General features: G+C 48.2%; 1 protein-coding gene across 1 annotated transcript; it reads left to right on the top strand.

The window, feature by feature from the left end:
• TMCO4 (transmembrane and coiled-coil domains 4) lies at positions 1 to 27,339 on the top strand. The gene is made up of 14 exons (XM_081341487.1): positions 1 to 552; positions 2,090 to 2,271; positions 3,982 to 4,156; positions 4,457 to 4,484; positions 5,338 to 5,470; positions 8,295 to 8,392; positions 9,696 to 9,839; positions 11,613 to 11,732; positions 15,342 to 15,506; positions 18,158 to 18,294; positions 18,882 to 18,966; positions 20,893 to 21,010; positions 23,815 to 23,932; positions 25,847 to 27,339. The coding sequence occupies exons 2-14, from the start codon at positions 2,102 to 2,104 to the stop codon at positions 26,216 to 26,218; spliced, it is 1,863 nt and encodes a 620-aa protein (XP_081197613.1). The 5' UTR covers positions 1 to 552; positions 2,090 to 2,101; the 3' UTR covers positions 26,219 to 27,339.

Here is a 27,339-nt window from a genome sequence, read left to right as displayed (position 1 = left end):
CAGGAGGAGCGGAGACCGGCTTGCAATTGGCCAGTCTGACCGGCTTGCAATTGGCCAAATACACAAAAATGACCTCCAGGCAACCAGGTCTGAAAGCATAAGCAAGTTGGAAAAGTCATCTGTGAGAATGTCACGAGTTCATTTGAACGCACATGCTTGCTGGAAATAAAAGGGGAAACCGCGTGCTTTGAGGTCAGAAATTTCCCTGGTATGTAAGTTTGCTTCTCATGCATCCCCTTCAAAACAATCAAAGACTGCTGATGAAAAGCAAAAAAAAAAAATACAACCAAAAAACTGCCTTCTCATGATCAGGAATTTCCCCTGCGGTGTCATTGGATCTGTTAAAGGAGCTTTTATGCTCCGGAGCTTTTATGCTCTGAGGACACGGAATGGTATCCCTATCGGAAACGTTTCTGACTTCCTGGATTGAGGTCATGCGAAAGAAAAGGCAGGTGGAAGGTGGGGTAAAGTAGAAGCGAAGCAGATCCTGGTCCTGGAAGCTCAGCCATCCCAGGGAGGAATTGAGGCCACGAAAGTTCATTCTCTCATCCAGTAACTTGGAATTTTACTGTTTTATTATTCCGTCTGTTAATGGCTGCTTCGAGGGCTATTATCTGCCTCCAGCTGGTTAGCAACGCCTCTGATCTGGAAAGCCAGAGAGGACAAACGATGAATTGTCAAGTGTGCAAAGGGGAGCAATTCCATTGGCTGCTCCCCTTGTCCCCTTCCTCCTGGTTAAGAGGGGAAGGTAGAGTAGGCTGGGCTGGGGGTGCTCTTTTCCTGAGCAGTTGCGCCTGGGAGACCTTCGTGAGCATCTCCTGTTGCTTACCTGTATTTGGAACAAGCTGGAACAAGCTGGGTTGTTTGGCTGCATTCACCCCAAAGGGTGAACCGTCTCAATGAAAAACTCACTAAACCTGCTTCGTTTTAACGGTCCTTGTTTGTTTTTAACAACCCGTTCGCCCCATTTGGGCACGCTCTCTTGAGAAAAAGTGGGAAATGGGTTCATTCCCTCAGCAAACTGAAACAAAATCAAGCGATGCCTGGGGACTGCCTTTGGGAAGGCAATGGAGCCTTCGGGCACAGGGGCAGTCTACCTTGAGATTTCTGCAGCTGCAAAGAGGGCAATGTTGGTAGCGGTCTCTTCGCTTTGCCTCTTCTGTATAGTTTTTTCAGAAGTCCATCGACTTAATAATAATAATGAAGTTGGAAGGGACCTTGGAGGTCATCTAGTCTAACCCAGGCAGGAAACCCTATACCATTCCAGACAAATGGCTGTCCAGTCTCTTCTTAAAAACTTCCAGTGTTGGAGCGTTCACAGCAAGCTGTTCCACTGGTTAGTTGTTCTAACTGTCAGGAAGTTTCTCCTTAGTTCTAGGTTGCTTCTCTCCTTGACTAGTTTCCATCCGTTGCTTCTTGCCCTGCCTTCAGGGGCTTTGGAGAACAGCTTGACTCCCTCTTCTTTGGGCCAGCCCCTGAGATATTGGAAGAGTTGCTATCATGTCACCCCGGTCCTTCTCTTCATTAAACGTTGTTGTTGTTGTTGTTAGCTTCGAAATCCTGCCTGTACTTCTGGTAGTTCTCATTCCACATACTGCTGGAGTCTAGCTTGTAGGATTTTAAGCACAACTTTATTAGCATGTGAAATGAGAGCAATGGTGCGATAGTTTGAACATTCTTTGGCACTGCCTTTCTTTGGAATTGGAATGTAAACTGACCTTTTCCAATCCTGTGGCCACTGTTGAGTTTTCCAAATTTGCTGGCAAATTGAATGTAGCACTTTTACTGCATCGTCTTTCAAGATTTTGAACATTAAACTAGACCGACCCAATTCCAGCAACCATTCCTCATATATGTTTTAGCCTCCAGCCCCCTGGTCATCTTTAGGAAGTTGGAATCCGAGCTGCGTGGCTGCAGCTGAGTTCTGGAGCCTCCCTCGGAAGAAGCAGTCTATTCCTAGGAAGGAGGGAGGTTTACCGTCGCTTTTACATCCCGCTTGCTGACCCACCTGCCAAGTAAAGGATGCTGAGAGAGGATTGCAGAGATTCTTCTTGCGTTCTGATTGGGCTGCTTTTGTGTCCTATGGCAGGAACAGGTGGCCATGTCTGCTGATCCAGGCTGGAGGCCCTGGAGAAGCCAGCCGCAGAAGGAAGACGATGAGCCGGGGCCACGGACAGGCCCAGGCGCCCGGTTGGGTGAGCCGGGGAAATACGCCTACGCAGCTCTCTGTGCCGTTTCCTTGGCCTCACTGTTTCCTGATCAGGAGGAGAGGTGAGTGGCCTGGTTGCCGGGTTTTTTCTGCCAGCTCTTGAGAAAATTAGTTTGGCCTCTCCTGGGATTATTGATTATTGATATATATTTTTTCTTTGTCGGAGGCAAAAAGGAAAGAGAGTGTCAGGACCCACCCCAATCCACATCTTAGGAAAATAAAGAACTCTTGGAGCCAGGTCTTGTCCAAAAGGAGTTTTTACTAGGACATGATCGGTTGTGGAAATACAAGACAGGATCTGGCATTGTGTTACGCTTTGATACTTTATAAAGAGTTCCCGGTTCAACCCCCTCCCCTCAAACCCATTTGGTCAGACCCACATTAATTTAACTTAGGTGTCAAACCCTTTTGTGGGAAAGAGGGATCTTTCCGTGCCTTTAGGACTATTGCCTCCTTCCTTTTCAGATTCAAATGGAGATACGAACCAGATCTCCTTCTCCCTTCCCTCCCTTTGTTGTCCTCAGTTCAAAAGGTTTTCCCCTGGTCTTTGAAGACAGCCTACAGGCAGGCTGAATAAACACCTTCTCTTCTCCCCTCAGGGAAAATGGCAGAATCCAGGGAGGGGCGTAATATTTTAGACATACATTTATGGATGGGGATATAAATGGATTCTGACAGAGAGCTTGCGTCAGAAGCCACCTCAACCCCACCTCTTAAGAAAGTAGAACTCTTGGAGACAGGGTTTTCCAAGCAGGATCTTTCACTAAGAAATAGGATCTGAGGGATTCCCTTACAGATCGATAATTTGAAAGGGTCCCCAAAGCAAACCCCACCCCAACGGTTCATTCAGCCACTTCCGGATCAGCCAATCTCCAGGTGGCAAGTCCATCGTGGGAAAGGAAAGATAACAATCCTCTCCCCCTTGGGAATGGCAGAATCCAGGGGAAGGTGAGATTTGGTTTTTGCACAGAGGAGATAGTTAGAAATGAAATATAAATGGATTCTGACAGCCTGGTTCGGATAGAAAAAAGAGAGATTTATGCCTGTGCAAAAAAATGGAAAAGGCCAGGGTTGGCTTAGCGCTTTGCAGAAGAGGAAGGCGATTGGCGGGCGGTTAAGGCTAAACAATGTTAGGATGTCCTTGTTTGCAAGCCGGGCTCCTTTCACGCCCGCAGGGAAGGTTTGATATGTGCAGGATGAGGACGGGTGGATTGGCTGGCTCACAATTTGTATACCTGCGCGGGTAATTCTCGGCTCACAACTGCAACGGAGTCCCAACGTTTCTGTCACTAGGCTAAGCAGTTGTGAGGTGAGGTTTTACGACTTTTCTCGCCACACTTGTGAAGTGAACAGTTGTGAAGTTCTTAAGTTAGCAACACAGTTGTTGGGTGAGTTTGGCCCCCCCCCACTGACTGGGTGTATCCGAAGGCTGCAGAAGTGACACACGGACCCCACCGCTGTCTGCAAATACGAGTCAGTTGCCGAATGTCTGGGTTTTGACGAGGTGGCCGTGGAGATGCGGCCACCGTCATGAGTGTTGAGAAAGGGTCCCAAGTCCCTTTTTTTCCAGCGCCGTCGTAAAACCGAACAGTCACTGAATGAACTGTGGTAAGTCCAGGACCGTCTGGAATAGGGGTTTGGTTTTTTTTTGGTTCCCCGAAGCAACGCCGCCCTTTCCAGACCGAAGAGCGTGCACCACACGTGAGCGTGAACGGGGCTGTGTGTGCCATACGCCACGCCGGGACTGGTTTCTCTCGGGCCTCTTTCCATAGTGCCTACAGGACGGGAGTGGTGGAGAAGCTGGTCAGCTGGCTGGAGTTGCCGGATGCCGTGATGCCATCCATGCTGGCCTTTGCTGGAGGCCTAGGGGGTGAAGGCACAGAGACCTTCGCTCGGATCCTTCTGAGCGAGACGCTTCTGAAGGATCGGCCCGGTGCCATGATGCTGGTGAGTCGGTCACCTTCTGGCGTTGGCCCTTTCTGAATCGAACCCTCGCGCGACACTCTTCGAAAGCAACCGTAGAAGGCAGCGCCCTTCTCTCGCTTCCTTTTGCTCCCCCAGAAACGTAGCACCTCTGAGAACGGAGGGGCCGTGCAGAAGCCTTTAACCGTTTCTCCTTCTCCTTTTCAAGAGCTGCTTTCTTGCCAGTTGACCCAAACGTCAGACTTGTGGGGGAATGCCTCTTGTTTCTTTTCTTTTTTAAAATCCTCATCCTTTTCTCCCGCGTTTTTCTCTCTCTCGTTTTAGGACCTGGTTTCATTTTCTCTCAAGGATGGTAAGTGATTTTCACAGCCTGTTTTTTTGTTTTTGTTTTGCTGCTTTTTTTTTCCTTTCTCCCTTCGGTTATTTTTTTTTATTATTAGCTCTTAGGGGAGACAAAGCGGAACATCTCGCCCTAAGGACCAGGGGAGAGATTTTTGCGAGTTTTCTCCTTCCTCCGTTCAAGGATGGGAACACACGTCGGGGTGGACTACCTGCTTAAATGCTCCGTCAGGCTTGCCCCAGCTAGATTTCCAGGGAAGAATGACCCTCGACTCCATTTGTGATAGATTCTTTTTACTAAGGATTAGTGCAGAGCTCCCCAACCTTTTGGGCACCACCAGGGACCGGTTCCGTGGAGAGAGGGTTTTTTTCCCGCGGACCGGAGGGGGCCTGGTTTTGTGTGCTGCCTGCATCCCGCGGATGGGGCTTTGCTTGTTTGTGCGGACCGGTTGCTGGCATGCCGCGGCCTGGTTACCACTCCACGGACCAGGGGTTGGGGACCCCAGGATTAGTGGTGTCAGCAAAAGCAAACTAGAACTAAAGTTCCCACGCAAAGTTTTCCGCTTCCTCCTGACCTGACCAACAACGTGCCGCATAGGTGTTTTGGGAACCACTTGGGTGTTTGGTGCAATTCGCACTCCTTTCTCAGGCTCCGTGTCCTTGAAGACTGGAACAAGCTGGTCCTCGCACCTCAGGTTTCCATTAAGCCTGTCCTGCCCTCCTGCCTTTTGACCCCCTCTACCCCTTCCCTGCCAGTTGCCCGTTTCCTTCGCCCCTCTCCAAAGACCGATGGCAGAGTGCCAGTGAACCATCAAGCCGAAGATGGCAGTTCTGACGTGTTCCCTCTTCCTGCCCTGCTCCTCTAGGCTCCTACGATGCTCGCATGCGGGTGCTTCTCTCCCACATGGCCTGTTTGCTGAGGATCCCGTTGGCAGAACTGGAAGACGCAGAGGACTATCTCCTTGAATGTCTGAAGGAGGAAAAAGAGGCGGAATCGGAGTATGTTTCTCCCAGACCTTTGCGATGTTTCACCAGGCGCAGCCACCAATTGGGGGAGAGAAAAAAATGAAATGCATGTGTTTTAAATATTTGGCTTTTGCAGATAGGGCTGTATTTTAATCAGAGCAGATAAAAGCGCTGCTGTTTTTCAAAAAAGTTAAAACCGGAACTCGGATCTCAAGGGCAAAAGGTGGCATTTTGCCCTGTGTTCCCTTTTCTTTCCTTTCTCCGGCTTGTTCTTCCCAAGAGAACTAAAAAGAAACATAGCTGTTCCCGGTTGAAAATATATTTTTTCACCAAGAGCTAAGGTACATAAGCAAGTGCAGTCAAAATCATCTTCAACCTGGCCCTCCCTTTTTGCAAGAAAACAATTTTAAAAGCTCCATATTTTAATCCCTCCTTCCTCCATTTTATTTAAAAGCTGTCTGCAACCCCGGAGGGGGGGAAAAAGACTAATTTTGCTGGCAGGATTTTTCCAAAAAAATAATAATGGGGAATTATCCCTGGCTTTTGTAAGCATTTAATCTCCTTTGAGCCTTTCCAGCTTTTATCGTATTGAAATTAGTGCTTACCTAAATAACATTAGGGGACGCGGTGGCTCAGTGGGTTAGGACACTGAGCTTGTCGATCAGAAGGTCGGCAGTTTGGCAGCTCGAATCCCGAGTGCCGCGTAGCAGAGTGAGCGCCTGTTACTCGTCCCAGCTTCTGCCAACCTAGCAGTTCGAAAGCACACAAAAAATGCAAGTAGAAAAATAGGGACCGCTCCGGTGGGAAGGTAACAGCGTTCCATGCGCCTTTGGCGTCTAGTCACGCCGGCCACATGACCACGGAGACGTCCTCGGACAAGCGCTGGCTCTTCGGCTTTGAAACGGAGATGAGCACCGGCCCCTAGAGTCGGAAACGACTAGCACGCGTGTGCGGGGGAACCTTTACCTTTTTTTAAATAACGCTGGGTGTGAACGAAATCCACGGTAACCCGTTGTCCTGCAATGCATGCCTCGTGAACTGCCTGACTTTCTCTAACTTTCATATTTGCTGTTTTTGTCCTACAAGCCGCTTAGGAAATAGGTGGTATCCAACAGGTAAGTTGCTTTCGTGTATCAGACGTCCATTTCTGATGGGTCCATTTTGTGAACCGAAAGACAAACCCCTTTTGGGTCTGGCTGAGCTATATTAATTAATTACTTGATGGATTAGCCCACGGGCCATATCAAGGTGCGGAATTCCAAATGCATGTGTTATGCTAAAAATGCAGTAAAAACAATTTAGAACGGAATTGGTTAAAACACAGTTTAGGATAACATAGAAATAAAATACAATTTAAAATGGAATTGGTTAAAACAGTTTAGAATAAAATAGAAATAAAATACAATTTAAAAATTAAATTGGGACAAAATACATTTTTAAAATGAAATTGGAATCAGACACGGCAATGTAAGAGGTAGATAGATAAAACAGGATAAAATGATTTTTTTCTATCCCCCTCTACAATCTTCCCCAATAAGTCTCACCTATGCCGATCTCGGCCGAACCATTTCGCTCAGGTACTGTGCTGTGTTAAATGTAATTTTCAACTTCCGGCCGCACGTAAGGTAAATTTTTTTGATATGGGGGTCCCAACGGGTCATTTGTATAGGCCAAGGTACCTGTCTGTCACCCTCTTATATGGGCAACAGTCAAATAGGACACGAGCCAGCTCCTCCACCTTTGTGGCTCCCCAGATGCAGAGACGTCCATTATAGGGCACAGAGTGGAATCTCCCACATTTGACTGTTGTGTCGAGTTGTTCAAATCTCGCTCGCGTGAATTATTTCCCTAAGATGTTTGGGCAGTTGTATCTTCAGATAGGGACGTGGTGGCTCAGTGGGTTAGGACACTGAGCTTGTCAATCAGAAGGTCAGCAGTTGGGCGGGTCAAATCCCGAGTGCCGCGTAACAGAGTGAGCGCCTGTTACTCGTCCCAGCTTCTGCCAACCTAGTTCGAAAGCACGTAAAAAATGCAAGTAGAAAAATAGGGACCACTACGGTGGGAAGGTAACAGCATTCCGTGCGCCTTTGGCATCTAGTCATGCCGGCCACATGACCACGGAGACGTCCTCGGACAAACTCTGGCTCTTCGGCTTTGAAATGGAGATGAACACCGGCCCCTAGAGTTGGAAACGACTAGCACGCATGTGCGGGGGAACCTTTATCTTTTACCTTCAGATAGCTGTCAGCTTGAAAAACGCGTTTGTATTTGCCGCTGAGCTATACAAAGCAGAGGGAAGGCGTTTGGTCCCTCTGGGAATGCCGCCATTCGGTACCGAGGGGGTGGGGGGAGAATGTAGATTGAAGATGTTCCTGAATTGTATCTGCTTTCTCTTCGACGGCTTTGATGTATCTGCGTGGGAAATGGGGAGCAGTGGGAAAGCCCACGGGGGCCATCTGGGTTAACTCCTGCCGGCGAGCAAGGACGGGGGGGCAGAGAAGCCCCCCCCGCCGTCCTCCAGTTGTCACCTTTTTTTCGGCTCGAAGTGCCCACCTCACCTTTGCACCAGCGGATCGGCTCCCGATGAACTGGGCCGTTGGGACGGGGCTAGGGAAATGGGGTTTTGAGCTTAATGCTTTGCTGCGGAAACTTCGGATGCCGCCTTGCTTCCCTGCAATCACTTTCCGTCAGTAAAGAAAGGTCCTTTGGAAAGACGGGCTGTTTGGAGAGTTTTGCTTTCCTGGGGAGAAGAGCTGAGGGCGGGGACCTTACGATACGGGTCTGTTGGCTATTAGGAGAGAAAGTCGTTATTCTTTCTTCTTCCCTGTCACCATCTTTCCCCCCCTCCCCCCAAAAGAATGGACGAAGGCAAGCGGAAGAAGAAGGAGAGAAGAAAGAGGCTGAAGCGCTACCTGCTGATTGGCTTGGCGACTGTAGGAGGAGGGACGGTCATTGGTAAGCGGGGTCTTCGGTCACTCCTTCCCACCCCCCACCCCCAAATGGCGGACCCCGGCCTCATCGTTCCCCAGCAATTAGGCTGGTGAGCCTTGGCCAGGTCACAAGGGAGCCCCAAATTTCTGTTGCTCAGGCAAGGCAGTCGTTAAGTAAGCCTTGCCTCATTTTACGACCTTCCTTGCCACCGTCGTTAAGTGAACCCCTGCGGGGGTCAAGTTAGTAACCAGGTGGTTGAGTGAATCTGGCGTCCCCCGCTGACGTTGCTTGTCCGAAGGTCACAAAAAGGGACCGCGTGCAAATAATAACCACATAAATATAAAGCTTTTTTTCTAATTGGTCATCTCGATTGCCCCGTCATAGATCCTGTTTACAGAATTCTTATTTCAATTTGTTTTCCCCACAATAGGCAAAGCACTCTTACTGGCTAAGATTTTCTCCAAATTAGTCACACTTAAGTATTTAAGCCATCCCAACACTTTTTTTTTATTAAAGAGTTTTACAAAAACAAAATTTTACAATATATCCCCAAATCCCCCCCCACCCCAAACCCGCCCACTTCCCCCCCACTTCCCAGAGCTAAATACAGGATTATAGTTACAATAATCATATTCTAAATAAAAATTATGCATAATATACAATTAACCAAATTCATAATGTGCTTTAACTCCCCTTTAACATAACTACATACAAAGTGCCAATAACAATATCCCACTAAAATCTACTCCTAAGCTAAATGGAACTTTTTAGTCCCATATTTGTTCTGAATATAATCTATCCATCCCAACACTTTTACATTTCTCATATCTTAAAAAAAAACGAAAAAAAACCCCAGAAAACATTTCTTTTATATAAACCATCCCATATTTCTCGTGTCAAAAAACAAAACACAAAGGGAAAAAGAAAGAAAAAAAAAATTCTATGTTACTTGAGGGGCTCATCCCTCTTAAAGTAATCTCCATTTATATCCAAAACCTTTCTGTTTCTTTAACCGTATTGAAACAGATGTTTAATTTTTAAATATTCCCTCTGGTAAATCCCCTCATCTAATTCAGGGGCCTTCAAAGTTGGCCCTTTGATGACTTGCGAACTTCAACTCCCAGAATTCCTCAGCCAGGCACGCGTGCCTGGCTGAGGAATTCTGGGAGTTGAAGTCTGCAAGTCATCAAAGGGCCAATTTTGAAGGCCCCTGATCTAATTTCTTAATTCTCACTTTAGCCTTTTTTTTGTGTGTTTTTTTTTGCCAAACATCTTTCCTGATCAATATGCTTCGCTGAATCAGCAAATCCTGTTGTTTTCTCTTTAGGCCTGACCGGGGGTCTGGCTGCCCCCTTGGTGGGAATGGGAGCAGCGGCCATCATCGGAACCGCTGGAGCCACGGCCTTGGGGTCGGTAGCCGGGATGGCCATTCTCGGTTCGCTCTTTGGCGCTGCTGGGGCCGGACTGGTCGGTAAGGCTCTCAGGACGAGGAGGAAAACAGCCCTGGTGTTAACTGGGCAGAAGTCACCCATAACAAAAATAACAAGAGTTGGAAGGGACCTTGGAGGTCATCTAGTCCAACCCCCTGCTCAGGCAGGGAACCCTACACCAGGTTGGGAACCGCTGAGGTAAACCGCTGAGGTAAACCGCTGAGGTAAACCATGATTGGCAGCTTGGGGGAGAAATTCTCCGATCCCTCCGGTGTCTGATAAAGATTGAAAACCATCTTTTTAGCCAAGATCCCCACTGATATTGCTCTGGTTCTGGTTTGCTAAACCAGGATCAGGCCATGCTAGGAGACAGATGGCTGGTAAAGGCCAGCTTTTCTTTTCTCAGCATGGGTGACACACACGCACACACCATGCTGGTTTCAGCCTGGAATTTGGTTTTCAAGCCCGTTTTGTTCAACGGGGCAGAAAACTAACGATCCAGCCTCAGTCTCTTGATTTTAGCTAAACAACGTTTGCGATCTTGGACAAGAGCTGGGCTATCAAAAGTCCACTTCCAGTCCACTTTCTTGCTGTCGTAGTGATGCAGATATTCTGTTGCGCGTATGTGAATTTATTTATTTTTTATTCCCCGCAAAAAATACAAAATGAAAGCAAGGCTACCCAAAAAAGAGCATAAAATGAAAAACAAAACAAAACAGTCAATATACATAAATTGTCCCCCCCCCAGTTGAATATTAATAAATCCTAATCATAATAGTAAAGTTGGAAGTGACCTTGGAGGTCATCTAGTCCAACACCCCCCCCCTGCTCAGGCAGGAAACCCTATACCATTTCGGACAAATGGCTGTCCAGTCTCTTCTTAAAAACTTCCAGTGTTGGAGCACTTACAACTTCTGGTGGCAAGTTGTTCCACTGGTTAATTGTTCTAAAAGACAAGAAGTTTCTCCTAAGTTCCAGGTTGCTTCTCTCCTTGATTAGTTTCCATCCGTTGCTTCAGAATATACTTCAGAATGAACAACTATTCCCCCCCCCTTGCAAACCAGGCCCACAATTTTTACATTTCTAGAACACTATTTAAAAGGGACGCGGTGGCTCAGTGGGTTGGGACGCTGAGCTTGTCGATCAGAAGGTCGGCAGTTTTGCGGGTCGAATCCCGAGTGCCGCGTAGCAGAGCGAGCGCCTGTTACGCGTCCCAGCTTCTGCCAACCTAGCAGTTCGAAAGCACGTAAAAAAAATGCAAGTAGAAAAATAGGGACCGCTCCGGTGGGAAGGTAACAGCGTTTCTGTGCGCCTTTGGCGCCTAGTCATGCCGGCCACATGACCACGGAGACGTCCTCGGACAAGCGCCGGCTCTTCGGCTTTGAAACGGAGATGAGCACCGGCCCCTAGAGTCGGAAACGACTAGCACGCGTGTGCGGGGGAACCTTTACCTTTTAGAACACTATTTATACCAACTCACGTATACCAGTAGCCCACTTAGCTTGACATCATCTATCTGCTAGAAGAGAACATAGTTAACAGGTAAAAGCAAGAGCTAAATTAAACTTCAAAATCTTCTGTTAACAGTCTGTTGGTTGTATTTCACGCAGAAAAATTCCACAGTGGCTTCTGGTCCACCGTAAAGATGTTTTTTGTGTGTGTGTGGGTGTGTTTTTAACATCATTACAGGCAGGGTGTGGTCTCAAGGTCCTGGTTTGGAGAAGGCTGTGGCGAACCACGGCCTGTATTTTGAAGAGTCAAAAAAACCCCCACTATATTAACTGTATATTTGTGTTCACGCTTGCTCCGTTAAGGGTACAAGATGAAAAAGCGTGTAGGGGCCATCGAAGAATTCGAATTCCTTCCCTTAACCGAAGCGAAGCAGCTTCATATCACCATTGCCATCACCGGCTGGCTTTCTGCTGGGAAATACGGTAAGAGTCTGCAGGCCAAATTACGGTGGGTATCAAAACGTTAATTTTTATTTTTATTTTTTAAATCTCATTGTCCCGATCGCCGTTGGTGAATGTGGGGCTGCTTTTCGTTGAGAAAAGTTTTCCAACTTTCTAAATATTTCTGCAGTTCTGAATATTCTTAGCTCTGTCAGACCAGTTTGGTTCTTTTACTAGAGATGTAAAGTCAGGCTAGAACTAAGTCTGGTTCTTTTACTAGAGATGTAAAGTCAGGCTAGAACTAAGTCTGGTTCTTTTACTAGAGATGTAAAGTCAGGCTAGAACTAAGTCTGGTTCTTTTACTAGAGATGTAAAGTCAAGCTAGAACTAAGTCTGGTTCTTTTACTAGAGATGCAAACTCAGGCTAGAACTAAGTCTGGTTCTTTTAATAGAGATGTAAAGTCAGGCTAGAACTAAGTCTGGTTCTTTTACTAGAGATGTAAAGTCAAGCTAGAACTAAGTCTGGTTCTTTTACTAGAGATGTAAAGTCAGGCTAGAACTAAGTCTGATTCTTTTACTAGAGATGTAAAGTCAGGCTAGAACTAAGTCTGATTCTTTTACTAGAGATGTAAAGTCAGGCTGAAATTAAGTCTGGTTCTTTTACTAGAGATGTAAAGTCAGGCTAGAACTAAGTCTGGTTCTTTTACTAGAGATTGCTGGCTGCAGGAAAGTCAAGCTAGAACTTGTTGGTTTTTTTTTTACTAGAGACGTAAAAGGCTAGAACTATGTTTGTCCTTTTACTACAGATAAAGTCAGGCTAGAACTAAGTTTGGTTCTTTTACTAGACATTGCTAGCTGCAGGAAAGCCAGGCTAGAACTAAGTTTCCCACGCTAAAAGGATACAAAAGTCTTCCCCTCTTCCCCATGCCCAGTCTGTCTTCAGCCAATGAAGATTCGTCTAGATTCGCTGGGAGATTTGGGGTGATCCACATCCCTTCTCAGGGTGCAGGGCCGTAAGTGCCGGCACGAATGGATTCCGAGCTTCTTTGTTCTTCGTCAAGCTGTCGTTTCCCCCCTCCCCCCCCCAATTTCCCATCACACGCAGGTAGTCCTCAACTTACGGTTGAGCCCAAAATTTATGTCGCTAAGGAAGAAATTTTGTGAAGTGAGCTTTGCCCTGGTTTACGACGTTTCTTCCCCCCGTTGTGACCCGGGGACACTGCAACCGTCGTCAACGTGAGTCGGTTGTCAAGCATCCAAATGTAAATCGCCCAACCACTGGGACGCTGCAGCGGTCGCAAGCGCGAAAAACCGCCGTAAGTCACTTTTCCCAGCGGCGTGGTACCTTTGAACAGTCACTAAGCGAATTGTTCTACAGCGAGGACTACCTAAACTGCCACGGGTTTGTTGCCCATTTGTTTATCCCCCTCCCGTGCTCCCACCCCCCCTTAGCCTTTGACAGCAGGATGCCAGCGAGGCGCGAACCGGAAGACGGCAGACCTGACAAGCTCCTCGCTCCCCAAACGGCAGCCTGGCCCTGGGTAGCAAATTTGACTTTCCCTGTGTTGCTGTGTGTTGTTTTCCTCGCTTGACCTCACCCGCTGCTCTATAACCCACTCGGCCATAAAACGACTCACCTTTGTGTTTGTTTCCGCAAGCATGCTGACTTTTAACTTTCGCACCCTTTGGTTCCCCTGTTTTGAGGTCAATGCCTCCTGACGTGCAGAGAATTCTCTCCTGGGAGGAGGATGCGAATGGCCTTGGAGAGGGAATCGTGTCAAAGACAGGGCAGGAGATGGACAGCTGTCATTTGCCCCAGGGTTCACCTGGGGTTAGCTGGGGATTCTCCTCCTCCTCCTCCTCCTTAATTGGAGTCTTATCCCAGTAGAGAGATTTAAAACCTGTAGTCCAGGGGTCCCCAACCCCCCCGGGCCATGGGCCGGTACGGGGCCGCGGCACGCCAGCAACCTGTCTGCACAAACAAGCCAAGCCCCCATCCGTGAGATGCAGGCAGCACACAAAACCACACACCCTCCAGACCGCGAAAAAACCTCTCTCCACGGAACCGGTCCCTGGTGATGCCCAAAAGGTTGGGGACCTCTGCTGTAGTGAACATGTGGCTCCTCCAGAGGTTCAGGTCGTCCTCGACTCACAACAGTCTGTTTAGTGACCGTTTGAAGTTACAGCAGTGCTGGAAAAAAGTGAATTACGCCCAGTTTTTACATGGGCCGTTGCAGCATCCCCACGGATTCAGACACTCGGCACCTGGGAACCGTCATATCTGTGACGGTTAGACCACTGTAGCAAGGGATAGAGTGCTGGAACCATCATATCGGTGATCCCCTTTTGCGACCTTCTGACAAGCAAAGTCAGTGGGGAAACCAGATTCGTTGAACAATCGTCGTTACTGATTTAGCCGCTGCGGGGATTCACTTAACAGCTGCGGCCAGGAGGGCCGGAAAACGGGGCAGAGTCCACCGAACAAATGTCTCGCTTAGCCACAGACATTTTGGCCTCAGTTGTGGTCGTTAAGCGGAGGAGTCCCCGTGCTGGATTCTATTTCTCCCCGTGGCAAGAATTCGTTCCCTCCCTCGGAGATTTCCTCAGCTCTCCTCCCCCCCAACCGCCCCCCTCCCTGTCTTTCTGCTTCTGCTCCTTTTGACGGCTGCGTCAGTCAAGGAGCCGTGGTGGCGCAGTGGTTAGAGTGCAGGACTGCAGGCTGATTCTGCTGACTGCCCGCTGCCTGCAGTTTGGCAGTTCGATCCCGACCGGCTCAAGGCTGACGCTGCCTTCCGTCCTTTCAAGGTCGGCAGAATGAGGACCCAGATTGTTGGGGGGCAACGGGTGGACTCTGTAAACCGCTTAGACGGGGCTGTAAAGCCCTGTGAAGCGGTATATAAGTCTTTAAGTGCTATTCCTTCCTTCTTTCCTTCTTTCTTTCCTTCCTTCCTTCCTTCCTTCCTTCCTTCCTTCCTTCCTTCCTTCCTTCCTTCCTTCCTTCCTTCCTTCCTTCCTTCCTTCCTTCGTGGTTAGAATGCAGTATTTCAGGCTGACTCTGCCCACAGCCAGGAGTTCGATCCTGACCAGCTCAAGGTTGTACTCAGTCTTCCATCCTTCCAAAGTCAGCAGAATGAGGACCCAGATTGCTGGGGGGGCAACGGACTGACTCTGTAAACCGCTTAAAGAGGGCTGCAAAGCCCCGTGAAGCGGCATATAAGTCTAAGGGCTATTGCTATTGCTGTAGCTGATCGGACGTTGCATTAAGAGCCACGGTAGCGCAAGGGTTAGAATGCAGCAGTGCAGGCTAACTCTGCCCACAGCCAGGAGTTCGATCTTGACCTGCTCAAAGTTGGGTCGACCTTCCGTCGTCCTTCCGAGGTCGGTAAAACGAGGACCCCGATTGTTGCGGGGCAAGGGGCTGGCTGTGTAAACAGCTCAAGAGAGGGCTCTCTGCAGTGGTATATAAGTCTAAGGGCTTTTGCTATTATGTTAAGAATGCTCCTTTGGCCTGCCACATCTTTGAGGACTCAGGCTGGCTCCCTCAAGGCTCTGCCCCTCTGCCCTCAGGAACGACCCCTGAGCCTCGGCCGCGAGAGGCCTCCTTTGCAGCCTGCCCTCACCCCGTTGTCTCCGTCCTTCCTCCCTCGACAGGCAGTTTCACAGCACCCTGGAGCAGCCTCTTGCAGTCCAAGGAGCAATACTGCTTAGCCTGGGAATCCAAGTACCTACTGGAGCTGGGCAGCGCCCTGGACGCCTTGTGGAACGGGCTGGTTAACCTGGTGGCCCAGGAGGCCCTCAAGTACACGGTCTTGGCAGGTGAGTGAGGGGCTGAGCGGCCCGTCAAAAGTCCCGACGAGCAGAGGCAACCGAAGGATTCCCTCCAGGCCACGCGGCCTCCAAGCAGTCTCCAAAACTTTTATCGGCTCCAGCGTTTCAGAACCGAAGAAGCAAAACCGGCTCTGGGGTTCCCGTGCAAAGCTTGCAGAGTTAAAGAATAGATGTCCAAGCCCCGCCTGTCCCCCATCCACCCCCAAGTATTCACGTTGTCCGATAATAATTCCTTTTTGTGACGGGAACCGTTCCCTTCTCCATCGAGCACCCGCAGCAAGGACCTTGGCGTGAAGCAGGCTCTCGTGGTCCATGAATGGCATCGTGGCGTTCCGTATCCTCCCTTCCCTCTCTAGCCCTCCCCCCTTTTTCCATGGCAAGCTGATTAGCGATAGAGGCTAGCAGGCATCGTAGCAATTCAATCTCCACACGGCCTTACTTTAGGGTGGAAAAAAACAACATGGTTCTTTCCAGCTGAGCCCAACTTGGGGGCATTTGTCTGAAACGGTCTAGGATCTCCCTGCTCGAGCAGGGGGTTGGACTAGAAGACCTCCAAGGTCCCTTCCAATCCGGTTATTCTATCTTCTGTGACTTCACCAGCCTATCTAGGTCAGGGGTCCCCAGCCTGTGGACTGCGGCCCGGTGGTGGGCTGCGGGCTGCTGGCCACTGGGCCGTGGGAAAAGCTGGCCAGTGTGCACAGACACCCCACCTGCAGCAGTGCCGCGGGGTGCAAAAATGGGATGCCACCGTGCTGCGGCGTACGAAAATGGGACATCACCGCACCGTGGGGACCAAAAATGGGACCCTGCCACAGGGTACAGAAACAGGGCACTGTGCCGCGCAAGAATGGGGCAGGGCTAGTGAGTATCACGCAAGCGCTAACCCTGCCCCATTTGCGTCACACACGTGCTCGCGGCCCCGTGGGCGCACGCGCACATTTAAAATGCTTCCCCTTTCTTTCCCCTCCGGTCCTCCAATTGAGAAATGTTGGTGGCCTCTGACCTAGGTGGGTTTTCTTGGCATCCCCGAGTTGTGCTGGCCCAGTGGTTAGAAGGCAGTACTGCAGGCTACTTGTGCCTGCAGTTCGGCAGTTCGATCCTGGCTGGTTCAAGGTCGACTCAGATCCTACTGAGGTCGGTACAGTGGGGACCCAGATTGTTGGGGGGGGGGAGGCAAGTGGTAACTCTGTAAACCCCACCAAGAGGGCTGTAAAGCACTGTGGAGTGGTAGATAAGTCTAAGGACCATTGCTATTGCTGTCTCCAAGGAAGGACCAACTCTTCCTTCTCCTGTCCGAGGATGAACCTGCTTCTACTTTACATTTCCGTTATCATTTCGACCCCAAACCAGCCCAGTGATGCCCTCGCTGTGATGTCCCGTTGCCTGGAGGCGGTTCGGGTCTGGATGGGGAGGAACAGACTTCAACTCAACCCTGACAAGACTGAGTGGCTGTACATTCCGGCATCCCGGGACATTCAAAATGTTCCATCTCTTTCTATGGGGGGTGAGCTTTTACCCCCCGTAGATAGGGCTCGCAACTTGGGAGTCCTCCTAGATGCACGGCTTACCTTAGAAGATCATATAGTAGCCGTGACTAGGGGGGCTTTCTCACAGGTTCGCCTGGTGCGGCAGTTGCGGCCCTATCTAGACCGGGATGCCCTGTGTACGGTCACTCATACACTCGTGACCTCTCGTCTTGACTATTGCAATGCTCTCTACATGGGGCTTCCCTTGAAGACCACTCGGAGGCTCCAACTGGTACAGAATGCGGCCGCGAGAGTTGTCTTGGGAGTTTCCCGGTACTCCCATGTTACACCTTTGCTCCGCGAGCTGCATTGGTTACCAGTTGTCTTCCGGGTGAGGTTCAAGGTCTTAGTGATGGTTTTTAAGTCCTTACATGGCATGGGTCCTGAATACCTCGGGGACCACCTGCTGCCGGCGTCGACTCCCCTCCGCCCCGTGCGTTCCCACAGAGAGGGCCTCCTCAGGGTGCCTCCAGTCAGAGAATGTCGGCTGGTGGCCCCCAGGGGGAGGGCCTTCTCTGTGGGCGCTCCGGCTTTGTGGAATCAGCTACCGGTTGAGCTCCGGATGGCACCGGATCTCCGCTCCTTCCGGCGCGGGTTAAAGACCCATTCATTTGAACAAGCTGGCCTGGCCTGATGGGGAATTACTTAGGGTTTTAATACTTATATATATTTTTATTGTTTTTATTGTGGGCAATAATTTAATTCTTTTTTAACTTTTGTATTTTTGTAGTTTTAAGATATGCCCTGTTCACCGCCCTGAGTCCTTCGGGAGAAGGGCGGTATAAAAATTTAATTAAATAAATAAATAAATAAATAATAAAAGGAGGGGGCACAGTGGCCCTTCTCCCCCCACACATAATAGGCTTAGTCCTTTGGGCATGTTGGCAGCTGTAGCCCCACACTTCACAGATGTCATGGTTCCGACTAAGGAGACAGTTCAAAGAACATCCTGGCATTGTTCAATTCTGAAAAGTCTCTAATAATGAGAACGAAGCGTCGGCACTCACGGATGGATGCCCACATCTGAATTCTCCTCCCCTGAACACCTCGTCCTCCAGATGTTTTTTTCCGATGCTAACCCACCCACCCCCGTTTCCTCTGCCTCCTCTCCAGGGATCGTGACAGCCCTCACCTGGCCTGCTTCGCTGCTGGCCGTGGCCGGTGTGATAGACAACCCCTGGGGCGTGTGTCTCCATCGCTCCGCCGAGGTCGGAAAACACTTGGCCCAGATACTTCTTAGCCGGCAGCAGGTAGGCGGAAGAAAGTTTGTTTCCCTCTTCCCCCCCCCTCCCAAACCCTGGTGTAAACCTTGGCCGTTTTAAGATTTTATTTTTTATTTTTTGGGGGGGGTTGGGGAGACTTCAACTCCCGGAATTCCTGGCTGGGGAATTCTTGAAGTCTCCCCATCTTAAAAGTGGGCAAGTTTGAGAGACCTGGCTTGACAGGGCTTCTTGGAAGGCATATCCACACGGGACAGCTTGCCTTCAGAGGTTATGGGTGCTCCGTCACTGGAAGCTTTTTTGAGAAAAGACTGGACAGCCGCTTGTCCGGGATGGTATGTCCTGCTTGAGCAGGGAGCTGGACTAGAAGACCTCCAAGGTCCCTCTGGGGTTTTACATGTTGCAGGGACTTAGTTTAATCTTTTTTAAAATGGTCTTAATTTTTGTATTAATCTTTTAAAAATTATACCCTGTAAACCGCCCTGAGTCCTTCGGGAAAGGGCGGTATATAAATTCAATAAAATTTAAAAAAATTAAATTAAATTCCAGCTCTAGATTCTGAATGAAAGACAAGACAACTTGCCTCATAAGTCTCTGTCTTTCTCCCGTCCTCCTAGGGCAAACGGCCCGTGACGCTGGTCGGCTTCAGTCTTGGTGCTAGAGTGATCTACTTTTGCCTGCAGGAGATGGCCAAGGAGAAAGGTAGGACAGGCTACACAAACGCGCACACCCAGAGAGACACAATCCTGTTTTGGGGTTCCTGCTCTGAAGTTGACCCCCCCCCGCCTTCCTCCCACCCACCCCCTTTTCCATGGCTGGCAAAATAAAAGAGGAAGAATTAAGTCCTTACAATTGTTTTAGAGATGCTGGATGCCCTGGGCGTATCTCCTTCATCCTTCTGGCTTCTTGAAGACCCAGATTTGTCCGTCTTCCTTGCCTAACTAAAATCTGCCACCGTCGGGACGGCCGGCCTCATTATATCGTGCCGAGGAAAGGAGCTTTGGGGGTCAGTTCTGTAGGAGGCAGTTTTCCTCAGCACACACACACACACACACACACACACAGAGACGGTATTTGGCTTCTGCATTTCTCGGGTTTCTAACCCCGGATTGTTGCCTTGGTAGCCATTGCTCTTATTGTCTGCAGCCCGTGAGAGAAACGGAGGGGGGGGGTGGTAAACCAGCTTTTCCATCCCAACAGACACCGTCACGATTCCAGCATGAATTAATCTGCAGCTTGTTGCGATTCCAGGATAACTAACCTGCAGCTTGTGTCTGCGAATCCTGGGTTGAATCTCGGAGTTCTGTTTTCATGGCCCGTCTTTTCACGTGAAGTGTTAATACCACTTTACAAGGCCTCGGTAAGGCCACACTTGGAACGCTGCATCCAGTTTTGGTCACCACGATGTAGAAAAAAGATGTTGAGACTCTACAAAGAGGGCAGAGAAGAGCAACAAGGATGGTTAGGGGATTGGAGGCTAAAACATATGAAAAACGGTTGCAGGAATTGGGTAGGTCTACTTTAATGAAGAGAAGGAAGAGGGGGGACAGGATAGCAGCCTTCCAGTATCTCAGGGGCTGCCCCAAAGAAGAGGGAGTCAAGCTATTCTCCAAAGTGCCTGAAGGCAGGACAAGAAGCAATGGATGGAAACTAGTCAAGGAGAGAAGCAACCTGGAACTAAGGAGAAACTTCCTGACAGTTAGAACAATTAGCCAGTGGAACAACCTGCCTCCAGAAGCTGTGAATAATCCAACACTGGAAGTTTTTAAGAAGAGACTGGCCAGCCATTTGTCTGAAATGGTATAAGGTTTCCTGCCTGAGCAGGGGGTTGGACTAGATGACCTCCAAGGTCCCTTCCAAATAATAATAATAATAATAATAATAATAATAATAATAATTATTATTATTATTATTATTATTATTATTATTATTATTATTATTATTATTATTAATCATCATCATCATCATCATCAGTGGAACAACCTGCCTCCAGAAGCGGTGAATGCTCCAGGTTTTTATGAAGAGACCGGACAGCCGTTTGTTTGAAATGGTTTAGGGTCTCCTGCCTGAGCAAGGGGTTGGACTAGATGACCTCCAGGGTCCCTTCCAGCTCTGTTGTTCTTAAGGCAGAAGCCTCCTTCAGGCGGGCAGGAAGCTAAGCACAGCAAGTGGAAAGCGATAACCCGACAGCAAACATGAACAAAACAGCCACGCTGAATAAATCTGGAATACGGGAGAAGTCAGTTGTTTTAAGATCCCGCAGGGCCAGGATTCGAGTTCCGCCTTACGGCATCTGGCAAGCTTATTTTATGGGGCTTCCTTTTTTAGTTTTCCCCGTGTTTCCCTTCAGCTGGGTCATCGTAGGAAAGACAGGGAAAAGGAATAACACCAGATCCCTCTTAACGCAGCTGATCCCAGCCCAGCCCAGTGCACCAATCATTGGCTCGGCTCTTCCCGAGCGAGGGCGACCGAAAGAGGAGAAGGGGATCCCATTTTTCTAGCGGCTTAGACTTCGGCCTCCCTCCCAAGGGGCAGGGCTGGATCACTGCAGGGGATCTGAGGCTCACCGGGTTCCTTCGGCGATGCCTCCGGGCTGATCTCGAAAGTGGGGGGGGGCCTCTGTTTCAGATTGCGAAGGGATCATTGAAAACGTGGTCCTGTTGGGGGCCCCGGTAGAAGGCGATCCCAAACCTTGGCAACGGATCACCAAAGTCGTGTCAGGCAAGATCATCAATGGCTTCTGCAGGTATAGTTGGTCCTATCTGTGGCGTGTACCCAGCCAACGTGATCCTTCCTTCCTTCCTTCCTTCCTTCCTTCCTTCCTTCCTTCCTTCCTTCCTTCCTTCCTTCCTTCCTTCCTTCCTTCTCCCTTTCTCATCTCCTTCCTTCCTCCCTCCCTGTAATAAACTTTTCCTTCCTTCCTTCCTTCCTTCCTTCCTTCCTTCCTTCCTTCCTTCCTTCTCCCTTTCTCATCTCCTTCCTTCCTCCCTCCCTGTAATAAACTTTTCCTTCCTTCCTTCCTTCCTTCCTTCCTTCCTTCCTTCCTTCCTTCCTTCCTTCCTTCCTTCCTTCCTCTTTCTTTCTTTCTTTCTTTCTTTCTTTCTTTCTTTCTTTCTTTCTTTCTTTCTTTCTTTCTTTCTTTCTTCCTTCCTTCCTTCCTTCCTTCCTTCCTTCCTTCCTTTCTTCCTTTCCTCCTGGAGGACGTTTCCTGATTTTCTTGCAAATCGCTCTTCACGTTTGCACCCTCCACTGTGACTTCGGCGCTCTTCCAGGAAAGAGCCCCGGGCTCCTTTAAAGCTGACGTTGCCAGGGTTTTAAATCTTAGCAAGATTAAATTTGGGAAGTTTAATCTTGGCAAGATTAAAACTAGAAGCGACGGGTGGAAACTAATCAAGGAGGGAAAGTAACCCATGAGAATAGACTTCCTGACAGTGAGAACAAGTAACCAGCGGAACAGCCTGCCACCAGAAGTGGTGAATGCTCCAACACTGGGAGCTTTGAAGGAGAGACTGGACAGCCATTGGCCTGGAATGGTGTCGGGCAAAGGTCACCAACCTTTCTCGATTGACGGACCGGAGCGAAAGAGGGAGGAAGCATTTTACATGTGTGTGCGTGCACAAGGCCGCAAGCTCGCGTGCGACACAAACGGGGGGGGGGGGACTAGCGGCTTCGTGATACTCACTAGCCCTGCCCCATCCTTGCGTGGTGTAGGACCCGGTTTCTGCGCCCCGAGGCCCGGCGGTGTCCCATTTTTGTGTCCTGAGGTGTGGCAGCAGCTTGTTTTCGCGCCCCACAGTGGTGATGACCCGTTTTCGTGCCCCGAGGTGCAGCAGTGGCCCATTTTTGTGTCCCGAGGGACGGTATCCTGTTTTCGCACCCCGCGGCTGTGTCGCTAGTGTAAGTGGGTGGGTGTGCACGCACACTTGCGTGCACTGGCCAGCCTGTCCTGCGGCCCAGTGGCCACCAGATCGTGGCCCACTACCGGGCTGTAGCCCACAAGTTGGGGACCCCTGAGATGGGGTTTCCTGCCTGAGCAGGGGGTTGGACTAGAAGACCTCCAAGGTCCCTTCCAACTATTCTATTCTATTCTATTCTATTCTATTCTATTCTATTCTATTCTATTCTATTCTATTCTATTCTATTCTATTCTATTCTATTCTATTCTATTCTATTCTATTCTATTCTATTCTATTCTATTCTATTATTATTCCCTCTTTATGTCATTCTATTCTATTCTCATCACATTCCTGTATTTCTATTCTTTCTTTTCTATTCTATTCTATTCTATTTATTCTATTCTATTCTATTCTATTCTATTCTATTCTATTCTATTCTATTCTATTCTATTCTATTATTCCCTCTTTATGTCATTCTATTCTATTCTCATCACATTCCTGTATTTCTATTCTTTCTTTTCTTTTCTATTCTATTCTATTCTATTTATTCTATTCTATTCTATTCTATTCTATTCTATTCTATTCTATTCTATTCTATTCTATTCTATTCTATTATTCCCTCTTTATGTCATTCTATTCTATTCTCATCACATTCCTGTATTTCTATTCTTTCTTTTCTATTCTATTCTATTCTATTCTATTCTATTCTATTCTATTTATTCTATTCTATTCTATTCTATTCTATTCTATTCTATTCTATTCTATTCTATTCTATTCTATTCTATTCTATTCTATTCTATTCCATATTTTCTATTCTATTCTATTCCATATATTCTATTCTATTCTATTCTATTCTATTCTATTCTATTCTATTCTATTCTATTCTATTCTATTCCCTCTTTATGTCATTCTATTCTATTCTCATCACATTTCTGTATTTCTATTCTATTCTATTCTATTCTATTCTATTCTATTCCCTCTTTATGTCATTCTATTCTATTTTCATCACATTTCTGTATTTCTATTCTATTCTATTCTATTCTATTCTATTCTATTCTATTCTATTCTATTCTATTCTATTCTATTCTATTCTATTCTATTCTATTCTATTCTATTCTATTCTATTCTATTCTATTCTATTCTATTCTATTCTATTCTATTCTATTCCATATTGTATTGTATTGTATTGTATTGTATTGTATTGTATTCTATTCTATTCTATTCTATTCTATTCTATTCTATTCTATTCTATTCTATTCTATTCTATTCTATTCTATTCTATTCTATTCTATTCTATTCTAAATTTAGTATCCTCCCCCCTTCCCTGACTAAACTATATCCCAAAGTTTCGGAACTGCATGCACAACAGCGCTTAACGTGTGTGCCAGTGCCTGGCAGAGTAGAATCAAGAAGGCTCTGGGATTTAAATCTCATTTGTGGACAGTTTTGGGTGAACGGAGAGAGAACTGTGGCCTTGGCACTCTGTTGCCATTGCTGCAGATTACATCTCAGCCTGTCCTGGCCTCTGGCGTTTGCCTGGCAGCCTTTCCGATGTGAGACTTCAGCCCCACGTCCCACAAATGTTCTCCAGACTCCAGCTGACAGGTGAATTCCTGCCCCATTCCTCCCTCTCTTCTTCTTCCTCCTCCTTCAGGGGAGACTGGCTGCTGAAATTTGTCTACCGCACGTCATCCGTTCAGCTGAGCGTGGCAGGACTTCAGCCCATCTGCCTGGATGACCGCCGGATGATCAACGTGGATCTGTCTTCCGTCGTAAGTTGATGGGAAGAAATTATAGAGATCTTGTGAGGTTCAGAGGTTAGAATAGAACAGAACAGAACAGAACAGAATAGAATAATAGTAGGAATGAAGAACAGAACAGAACAGAATAGAATAAGAAAGGAATAGAATAGAATGGGATGGAACAAACAGAACAGAATAGAATAATGAGGAATAGAATAGAATAAAGAGAGATGGAATGAAATTAGAATAGAATAGAATAGAATAGAATAGAATAGAATAGAATAGAATAGAATAGAATAGAATAATAGAAATGAAGAATAGAATAGAATAAGGAAGGAATAGAACAGAACAGAACAGAACAGAATAGAATAATGAGGAATAGAATAGAATAAAGAGAGATGGAATGAAATTAGAATAGAATAGAATAGAATAGAATAGAATAGAATAGAATAGAATAGAATAGAATAGAATAGAATAGAATAGAATAGAATAGAATAGTAGAAATGAAGAATAGAATAGAATAAGGAAGGAATAGAACAGAACAGAACAGAATAGAATAATGAGGAATAGAATAGAATAAAGAGAGATGGAATGAAATTAGAATAGAATAGAATAGAATAGAATAGAATAATAGAAATGAAGAATAGAATAGAATAAGAAAGGAATAGAACAGAACAGAATAGAATAGAATAATAGGAGGAATAAAAGAATAGAATAGAACAGAACAGAACAGAATAGAATAGAATAGAATAGAATAGAATAGAATAGAATAATAGGAATCAAGAACAGAACAGAATAGAATAAGAAAGGAATAGAACAGAACAGAATAGAATAGAATAATAGGAGGAATAAAAGAATAGAACAGAACAGAACAGAACAGAACAGAATAGAATAGAATAGAATAGAATAGAATAGAATAGAATAGAATAGAATAATAGGAATCAAGAACAGAACAGAATAGAATAAGAAAGGAATAGAACAGAACAGAACAGAACAGAACAGAACAGAATAGAATTCCAGGACCAGGTGGTGCCTTTATACACACACACACCCCCCTCATAATAATTCTGAGGATTATTTCCTGCTTCTAAACCTTGGTCGGTTTCAAGGCCATCTGCTTCCCTGCCGCCTTTGAGGTCACTGCTGGCATCGGAAGATCACTGGGGCTTCCGACAGGTTTTTTAATTAACGCTCCGGACTCGCTAAAAGTGCAAGAAAAGAGCAGAAGGCAGGAGAATCGTCTGTCGTGCCGGGTTGCCTGGTAAAGTCCGGGATCAGGAAACCAGGAAGGCCAAAACCTCCTCCTGGCGTTTCAGGACAACAGTCAGGATCTCCAGATGCCGAGAAGCTTTTGCTTCCTCTTGGCATACGGCCAAGTGGGTTTTGCCGGCACGTCTTAGATCTAGGACCTAAGCGGAGCCTCCACGAATAGGGGCAGCCTATCCCTACGTTCTGCAGGCCAGCAAAAAGAGTTTTTAAAGGGAGAAGCCGCCGTCCTCCTCCACATTCAGAGCCGTCCAACCGGGACACACGACAGATTTCTTTCCGGCAGAGTCCCGCCTGCTTCAATTAATTTTAATTTCGGTTGTGAAAGCGGGGGGGGGGGAGAAACCAAGATTCAACCAAATCGGTATCCCCAAGAACCCCGAAACGTGTTGACCGCAGCTTTCACCTAATTTAATCTATCGATATACCACCGAAGGGTTTAACGAAGGAGAAATCCATCGAGGGTGGCCCTGCCGGCTTTTCCGTGGGGGTGTGTGTGTGTTTGGTGGTGGAACGGGCTAACTTTGCGAGCCGCGCTTTTTTGGGGGGGCGGGCGCTGCTGCCCCCTCCCCAGATTAAGAGGGGTCACCAGAGGTCCGGACGTGCTGGGGGAGGGAGGGAGGGGTAGATAGCCCGCTGCTGCAGGCGAGGAGGCTCTGACCTTGCCTTCCCTTGCAGGTGAACGGTCACCTGGACTACATGAAGCGGATGGACAGCATCCTGAAGGCCGTGGGGCTCAAGACGAGGCCCCCCCTGCAAGAGCAAGGGGGACTCCTGGCCGCCCCTTCTGCCCCCAGCGAGGAAGAGGAGGAGGAGGAGGAGAAGAAGCAGGGGATATCTCCAGACAGCGGCACCGCCTCAGAGGAGCCCGGTGGGCCGCCCGGGCCAGACGCCGGTGGACCTGAGGAGGGGGCAGGCCTGAAGGCCAAGGTGGACCACTGGTGCTGGGAGCCGGTCTCCGCTCCTGGACAGGAGTGCGAGGTTTCCCCAGCAAAGGACCAGCCTCCCGAAACACTGCCCTCTTCCTCCTCCTCTTCCTCTCCCTCTTGACATTCCCAAAATGTCCTCTCTCTCTCGACCTCGGGGTAGCCGGGAACGTGGGGAAGACGCATTTTGTACGGGGCTGTGTCATTTTTTTTTTTTTTTGCCCCGCTGGTCAGTCTCGAGACAGGTGCCCCCCCCTCCCCGGAAACCTCAACTTCTTTTCTCGAATGACGTCTGGTATCCCGCCCCTGGACGTGGAGGCTCTGCTCTTTTGCCAACCCCGTCTCCGGCTGCGGCCGGAAGCGGCAGTCAATCTCTGCAGGGCCCTGACCACAGCTCCCATTCTCCCCAGGCAGCAGTGGCTTTGTAGTCCAGTCGGGTTTGTGGCGGGGTGGGGTGGGGAGTGAAGCTCGGAAGGCCTGGCCCCACAGCGCAGAACGTGGTTTTGTGTGTGTTTTTTCCCCCTTTTAGAAAAGGTGAGCGAGTTAAGATCGTGTTAAAAAGCCCTTTTTCGTGGGAAGGATTTAATCTCTCTGCATTTAGGAGTCCTCGCATCCCACGCCCGCCCTCCCAAGGCTTGAGGAGCAGAGCAGAGCGAAGGAAAGGTAGCCTGCTTCGGAAGAGGGAGGCTCAGACTATCGCATAGACCAAGACACACCCGGCAGGAAAGGGTCTCTTTTTCAGGGTTCACCAGCTGCACCCCTTAAGAATTTAAGTCCCCTCCCCGCTTGGAAATTGGTAACGGCCAGCCCTTCACTCGCTCGGCTGTTAAATATTGATCGTTTCAATTGATAAGGCTGCTTTCCTTGTGTTTCTAGCCCTCTTGAGCTTGACTGAAAAGAGGGCGCGGATCAAAAATTAGAGCATCTAGATCGGGGGGGGGTGGTCTTCAAACGTGGCCCTTTGATGACTTGTGGACTTCAACTCCCAGAATTCCTCAGCCAGGCAGAGGAATTCTGGGATTTGAAGTCCACAAGTCTTCAAAGGGCCACGTTTGAAGAGCCCTGGGTTAGCCTGTGGACGCAGGCTGCAGTGACCACAGGCGTCCACCGGAGGGCAGGCTTTTCCTTCGCCGCTTCTCCGCTAAAGGCGAGGCGATCCTAGTCATTCGAAGTCGCGTTTAAAATGAAATAAAAGGGCTGGTAATAAAATAAAATAAAAGGGCTGGTAACAGCGGTACAGGAAGC

The sequence above is a fragment of the Vipera berus genome (assembly GCF_964194415.1).
Source record: "Vipera berus genome assembly, chromosome: 17".
Taxonomy (NCBI): Eukaryota; Metazoa; Chordata; class Lepidosauria; order Squamata; family Viperidae; genus Vipera; species Vipera berus.
Note: the sequence above shows the minus strand (reverse complement) of the source record. Positions and strands in the feature narration are given on the sequence as shown.

What these genes read in the sequence shown, in the direction of transcription:
- TMCO4 (XM_081341487.1), top strand. Translation starts at nt 2,102, where the DNA reads ATGTCTGCTGATCCAGGCTGGAGGCCCTGGAGAAGCCAGCCGCAGAAG. An exon ending in GCTTTCTGCTGGGAAATACG is followed by an intron (nt 11,733 to 15,341) that starts GTAAGAGTCTGC and finishes CTCCCTCGACAG; the next exon opens with GCAGTTTCACAGCACCCTGG. An exon ending in TACTTCTTAGCCGGCAGCAG is followed by an intron (nt 18,295 to 18,881) that starts GTAGGCGGAAGA and finishes CCGTCCTCCTAG; the next exon opens with GGCAAACGGCCCGTGACGCT.